This window comes from Miniopterus natalensis, chromosome 2 (assembly GCF_054644295.1).
Source record: "Miniopterus natalensis isolate mMinNat1 chromosome 2, mMinNat1.hap1, whole genome shotgun sequence".
Classification (NCBI taxonomy): domain Eukaryota; kingdom Metazoa; phylum Chordata; class Mammalia; order Chiroptera; family Miniopteridae; genus Miniopterus; species Miniopterus natalensis.
Window position 1 is genome coordinate 8,023,550 of NC_142082.1, and position 7,288 is coordinate 8,030,837.

General features: G+C 40.6%; 1 protein-coding gene across 5 annotated transcripts in view; it reads left to right on the top strand.

Annotated features, from left to right (window-relative positions):
- SNX25 (sorting nexin 25) overlaps positions 1-5,540 on the top strand; it is a 99,523-nt gene extending 93,983 nt beyond the window's left edge. For 4 of the 5 annotated variants that reach the window (XM_016211292.2, XM_087814087.1, XM_016211294.2 and 1 more), the window contains 4 exons: positions 579-645; positions 3,299-3,480; positions 4,418-4,518; positions 4,986-5,540. In XM_016211292.2, coding sequence (XP_016066778.2) covers positions 579-645; positions 3,299-3,480; positions 4,418-4,518; positions 4,986-5,066 — 431 coding nt within the window. In that variant the 3' untranslated portion in view covers positions 5,067-5,540. Of the gene's footprint in view, positions 1-578; positions 646-3,298; positions 3,481-4,417; positions 4,519-4,985 lie in introns of those variants that run through there. The other variant, XR_015714017.1, reaches the window with a different exon arrangement.
- Positions 5,541-7,288: the final 1,748 nt, after the last annotated feature.

Consider the following 7,288-nt stretch of genomic DNA (forward strand, 5'->3'; position numbering starts at 1 on the left):
ACTATTCCACTGCTCTAGGCAGCAGCAGAAGGCTGAATTCATGCCTCACTCAGAACCCTGCCTCTTCCCCCAAAGGCATAAAATATACAAAAGTACATGATGCTCTACAAACTACTGTCAAATGGGAGCAGTTAGACCTATCAGCTCGTTAATATTTCACAATATTTGTCAACATATGACTGCACATGTTTCTCATTCAGAGAAGTGTGTGAGAAAATTGGGCAACAAGCCAGGCAGTCTGTCTGCTGGTGGAAAACAGACCTGTTGTCAGGAGCCCAGGGACATAATGAAGTTAAATATTTCTACTTGTTAGCTCAGCTGTTGGTTAGGCGTTGAGAAGCTGTAAAAACTCTTAGGTTTCATCTCATCAGTTGCTAAGCAGAAAGTGAAAAGCTTACTAAGAAGAATTTCCTGGGCAGAGGTTTGCTAACCTAGATCCACATTCTGCAGATATCAGAGCCCTGGGCTGGTGTCTGGACTGGGATTGAGTTAAGTGATAGGTGTACGCTCTTTGCAGCTAGGAAAATGTCATAATTGTGCTACCCTGTGATAATACTTTTTTCTGACTTACATTTTAGTGTTTAAATGGGTGAGAAGAACATTAATTGCTCTTGTTCAGGTCACTTTTGGAAGAACCATCAACAAGTGAGTTGCACAAAATCAATGTTTGAATTCATGCCTGCTCTTTGTCTTAATAGTAAGATTACCTGTGCTGTAGTAGCCAGTGATCTTCCTCACTGAAGGTATTTTATTTTCTCATCTTGTTTCTGATACGATTCTGAGGTTGTCTCGGAAAGCAGGTTTCTCAAAGACTCTCCCACAGAACGCACGGTGAGCTAGACCACGAAAACTTGAGCTCGCTCCAGCATTCTGGTTTCAGTGTCTTGGGCACAGTGTTCTTGTGTCACATGATGGGAAGCAGGTTAAGACTTAGACTCAAAGCCAAAATGAAAGTAGGTCGAGCCTCACATGGCAAGTATGTGCTTGGAGGAAGTGTAAACCATTTTTGTTTTTAGACTTGAGTAACATTAAAATGGCAATTCCTCGTTAGTTTACATCTGAGTACCCACCGGGGGTGTGTGTGTATCATACAACACTATTATAAGCTATGTGAATATTTTAATATTACCATATCTATACACATAAAAGTTTAAGTCCACATCTAGTATTCTTCAGGAGACAAACATGGCTTTCTTGCACAATAAAAATGTGAATCAACTGCCAAAAATAAGGGGGAAAATAACTTTTTTGTACAGCAACTATGTTTTAACACGAAAATCAGTTTTTTCCAATTGAAAAACTTATAGTTGTCAAACGTGTACAAGGTTACTGTGCTAGTTGTCATATAAATCTTACACATTTTATACGAAACATAAATAGAATATTACCTTTGTATTCATTTGTAAATAGAATATATTTTCCTTGTGGTCATAAACATTTACTTCTATTTACTTCTAAGAGTTTTTAAAACTGGAACTAGTGATTTCTTAAGTTCCTATTGTAGGCTTTTGTTTTAATCAGAAAATGGCCTGTTTAACTTAAGTTTCAGTCTGAGTCAAACCTCTTAGCCTTAGTATCAACAGGCATTGGGTAAAGAAATTTCCAGAATGTCTCTATTAGCAAGTACTCCAGACTTGCTAATATATTTTCGTTTTCAGTTTCAGCAAGTCAGTCATACTTTCTTGCTCCTCTATATGATACTGGCTCTGAATTGTCACATGACAGCCGCAGTTTGTCAGCGTGTGTACATGGGGCAGCTGTTTTCATGGGACTGAGAGAGGCATCGTGTAGGATTTCCAGACTCTTCCTTTCAGTGGGCTTTTTATCCGGTGAGGATTTATAGAGCCTCTCCCCCACTTTGCCCTTTACTTTTTTGCCTTTAGCTGATGTCACATAAAAATCAGCAGCTGTACTTGCCTTGTACCAGCTACAATTTCACATACCAGATTCACTTCAAAAGCTGCCTGTGGCTTCAGCTAATAGAAAGTCAGAGCTAAAGTGATAGAAAATACTTAAGTGATGGGCTTTGGTGAGTCACTTACCTAATTTTAAGTTGCAAATTGAAATTTTCTTACTTCATTTCTTCACGTAGTTCCTGGAGTAGCCCGAAGGAAGATGGCAGAAAATAACAAGTTGTCTGCCTTTTTATGTAGACTTTCCTCAGGCTGGTGACGGGGTGGCAGGTTCTCTTAAATCACAAGTCCCATTAGTTAAAAAAATAATTTTATTTGGTCTAGATTTGAATTGCAATTTAAGTTCTAAACAATACGGGAAGTATCTTCAGAGACATGCATTCACACACAGAATGAACAGCTGTGACTTCCGGTAGAGTTTAGACTTCAGTCGTGACTGGTTACTGTGTGAAAAATACTAGGCTTAAAGCATCCATTTCAGATCCTATTTCTGAAAACCTTACATTGTCCCTTTAAATATCCAGTGGGGAAGGCTGATTCTTACAGGGCTTTTAAATTTATTGTTCATGAATTGAGTTTAAAATTCCAGGCCTTTCTGGCACTAATAGTCTAAAATGATTATTTCCCCCTATTCAACAAAGAGACTTCCTGCTCCCAATGAACAACCGCTCTTAGGCTCTTTGAACTGTGTTTGTCTCTTGACAGCAGAAATCCTGCAATTGGTTAGAATTTGACTAATAACTAATGAAACAGGGTTGTGTGGAAGCCCTGGTTATAGATAAAAGCCTTTTATTTATAACCTTGCCCAGTTTTCATTCCCCGGGAAATCTGAAATGGCTGGGTAGCAGTGCATCTTTCAGGAGTCCTTCACCTTGTGATGAGAGGGGTGATCTTTTTTTCTGTTGCCTCATGAGCTTGTGAGATACATGCCCTGGGCCAGAGGACTGCAGTGCATCATCTGCCATAGCAATGCCAGGAGACAGGGAAGAAAGATGGTTTCCCCCCGGACTTGGGAACTCAGGGACGTTTCAGACTACTTTCAACCGCCTTTCAGTAGATTTATGTTTTCACTTGATACCACTTCATGGAAATTAGTATATTGAGTACTGAGCACAGTTAGATGCAAGCTTCAAACAAATCAATCTCCTCTCAGTGAAAGGTACTGCAGAAGTCAGCACCAAAATGTAAGCTCCAGGAATAAATGGTCATTCAGTATTACCAAAATAAATAACTTCCAGAGCCGGAGTTTAAAAACCCAATTCCTAGTTGATTCATCAAACATTTAGAGCAGACTATGTTTTAACTGACTCACTGATAAGTGCCTTTTGAGACTAGAGTATGAAAAATTTAAAAACCTTATCCAAGAAATATTTTTCTCTTAAAAGACAAATTCGGGACACAGTGAACTGGATCTTCAGTGAGCAGATGCTGGTTTACTACATCAACGTTTTCCGGGATGCTTTCTGGCCACACGGGAAATTGGCACCACCAACCAAAATCAGAAGCAAAGAACAGAGTCAGGAGACGAAACAGAGAGCACAGCAGAAGCTACTTGAAAACATTCCAGGTGGGGCCTGGGTTCTGATCCTGAAAGGTACAGAGATAGTAAGGGAGTGTTTGCCCTAAGAAGGCATTTTTCATTTATCTCTCTCAGGAAACACTATTTACTACAGAAAAATAACATTTAAAAAAAAATAAATCATGTCCTGCCCCTTGCTAAGAAATTATATTGAGAATATTTTTTTTTTTTTAATGCATCTTTATTGATTTCAGAGAAAGGAAAGAAGAGGGAGAGAGAGAGATAGAAGCATCAATGATGAGAGAGTCATTGATAGAGCCCGCAACCCGGGCATGTGCCTTCACTGGGACTCGAACCCTGATCGCCTGGATCCCAGGTCGACGCTCAACCGCTGAGCCATGCCTGGCCGGGCTATATTGAGAATCTTAATAAGAACAGCACTGGTTATAATTCTTTTAACTGGAAGAAAGTTTTAGAACAGATAATAAATTTTATACTTTAAAAATCCTGCTAAAGTACAGTTTTAAAGGCTTAATTTTTAATTGTGTAGCAATATATTAAAATTAGTTTGTTATAAATCTGATGTTGAAAAATTCTAAATAATCTTATTTTCTCTTTAAACATTTGAAAAAACTGATCATTCACATTCCTCAGCCTTTTTAATCCTCAGCTGAGGATGTTTTTATTGATTTTAGAGCGGGGAAAGGGGGGGGTGGAGAGAAACAGGTGTGAGAGAGAAACATCCATCAGCTGCTTCCCGTATGCCCCCTACTGGGGATCCAACCCGCATCCTAGGCATGTGCCCTGACCAGGAACTGAACCTGCAGCCGTTTGGTGTGTAGGACGATGCTCCAACCAGCTGAGCCCCCGGCCAGGGCAGCGCCTTTATTTATTGTGTACATATCGTGTAACATCTCCCTCACTAAATAGCTATGCATTGTGCACCTTGTCAGGATCAGCATAGGACATAAACTTCATTTTTCAGATACGCTTCAGAGCCTTGTTGGACAGCAGAATGCCCGTCATGGTATAATAAAAATATTCAACGCGCTGCAAGAAACGAGAGCCAACAAGCATCTGTTATATGTGAGTAACTTAAAGTCTTCCAGAGGGTTAACTGTTTCTTTCATTTTCCATTTCTATTCACATGTGTGGTAGATTTTAATTCTTTCTATCCTTAATCATTTGTATTACTTGTAACTCTGAACCCATTTTCTCTGCCTATTAAGTGTCATGGAAAAGAAGAGAAGAACGAAGTGCCCTGTGGGCGTGTCGTTCTCATTCTGCACACTGTTCCCCCCTTGACCTCCGGTGTCTGTGACACGACTGCTTGGCCTTCTTATGCCAACAAAGCAGACTGTGCCCGCACGCTCTGATTGGAGGTGGGCGGCGAACGGACCGCGAAATAACTGAATTCCGTTCCCTTGACAGTACCGTGCTCACCGAGAATGATCGCAGACCTAGAATTAGCCTGTTCTCCTAAACGTAGGTATTTGAGAAACCCTTAGAGAAAAAAACACGTTTCTCTCTTGTTTCCGCCTTTCTTGATTCAGGTGCTGCTGGAGCTGCTGCTGATTGAACTGTGTCCTGAGCTGAGAGCTCACATGGACCCACCGAGAGCCGGCCAGGCGTGAGTCTGCGCAAATAAACCATCGAGAAATGTCTGTGCTAATAGACATGAACCATTTCCTCTTTTCCGCAGAGGGCTGCCTGAGAACAGTACTGATTCTGTTTGGTGACCTCCCCCTAGTTTTATGTGAAGTAAGCAGAACATGCTGTAGCAGGCGACAGAAGACCACTTCTGTTAATTATTGGGTTTTATTTTAATAAGAATATAAATACTTTACAGTTGAAATATAAATGTTAATGTGCTAAGAACCTAGGAAATATTATAAATATTTATGAAAAGTTTTCTTTTAAAATAAAGATCTGTGAATACTGTACAGTGGATTTCCCCCCTGAGGATTTCGAACATTCCTATACTCGTGTGTATTGAAGAACACTGTTGTGCAATGCTGTATGCAAAGCTGTTGTGAAAATCTGTCTTTATTTTTACCAAAGATTTCCCATAGTTTGAAGCACTTGAAGCAATAAAATATAAAAAGGAAGCATAGAGCCCTGTGATGTTTAAGGAACTAAATCTCAAAAAAAGGGGTTGAAACACTTCAGGCAGTTCAAATGTTTATTTTTTGTTCTGTAGGAAACACTGTGCACTAAGTACCTCTGTAAGGAAATACAAAGTTTGCTGCCCTTTCTCCAGGCACAGAATGAACATGTGAAGATGCTGCTGCTTAATGCGAATGAGAATAGCCCAGTTAGTGCTTGAACGATGTTACGGAGGTGGTGGGATGTGAGCTGAACTGAAGATGGGCGTGAGAGGGAGACGGGAAGAGGAGGGGGGCTGGAGTTTAGGCACGTGACTGTATCATGGAGTCTGTGGACCAATAGGGGCATGAGGTGAGATCAGGGCACAGATGCTGGTTGACTGTTAATAGTGACCCCACTATCAGTGGACAGCTCACTCACTTTCTCTTACGCAGTGGTAATAAAACACTTTCCCCTCCCTAACCTCTAAGAGTATTGAAAGCAAAACCATTAATAGGCAGAAATTCAGTTTGAAATCCACGGAGAAGTACTTATATATTAAAGTGGTATTGATTATATTGATCAATCAGACCTGCCACGTTCTTGATGTGAAACATAACTTCTGGAAGATAAATTGATTAAAAGTTAGTAAAGCAGATTTTATCTTTGGGATTCTTACAGTTTCAGCTCGTTGATAATTATTTATCAGACCAGGATGATAGCTGACACTTTGGATAAAAACCTAAGCTGGGTGTTTATATGGATAAGAATTATCCTCCATAGGAATGTAGAAAAGCTATTCAGAGAAGAGAAGCAGTGTGAAGTCCCAACCTCAGGACTCCTCGTAACACAGTTCCTGAGAGTGTCCATCTTCTGCATGATTTCACTAGAGCTGTTAAATTTCTACTGCAAATGAGTAAACTATATTGACTCCTCAATCTTTAAGGTAAATTCTCATTTTTCATGAGATATCTGTTATAAGGAATCTTAGGCGAGTTTTGATCTTTTTTGAAAAAGGCTAATGATGATCCGGAAGCCTCAACTCACCTGAGTTAAGACCGACTGATGCCATTACAGGTCAGGGTGTACAGCATCGTTAGCGGCAGTGGGCATTTGCAGGGCTGGCCTCTGCCAGCACCAGCTTTATGGCAACTACAGAGATTTTCATTCTGTCGGCATCACTGAAGACATTAAGCATAACATGTTACCACCAACTACGCTGTCAGATACCCGAGTTTAGGATTTCTCAGACTTGTGTTTTGGTTTAGTTTAGTTTTTTGCACATGAGGATGATTTATTATTGGTCACTGATTAGAGAGCAAGCAGACAGGCAGAGTAAGAAGAAGGATAAGTTGCATATTTTTATTCAAATAAAACTTAAAGCTCCTTGTTTGGGGGGAAAAAGCAGGCATGGAGAGGTGCAGGGTACAGCCCATCCGACCTGTGTTTTGACGGCAGTTGAAAAAGTGTCCTTTACTTTGGGGTGAAGATAGCAAGTGTGTTAAATGTGCTGTTAGAGGCAGCCTGCACTGCTTTACTGTGCTCCCACTGACAGTTCTCAAAGACGGGCGTAAGGGGCTGGATTAAGTGTGGAGGAGAGAACGCTGGTGGTGAGCTTGGATCTCCAGGTGGCTGAGGGAGTGTTAGAGGAATGGAATTAAGAAAACAAGAGCAGAGCAAGGGGGCTCGTATTGTAGAAAGAGAAAGTGAGATATTATGAAATCTTGTTGTGGCTTGAGACACTGTAATGTGTTCCTGGAGGAGAAGAGAG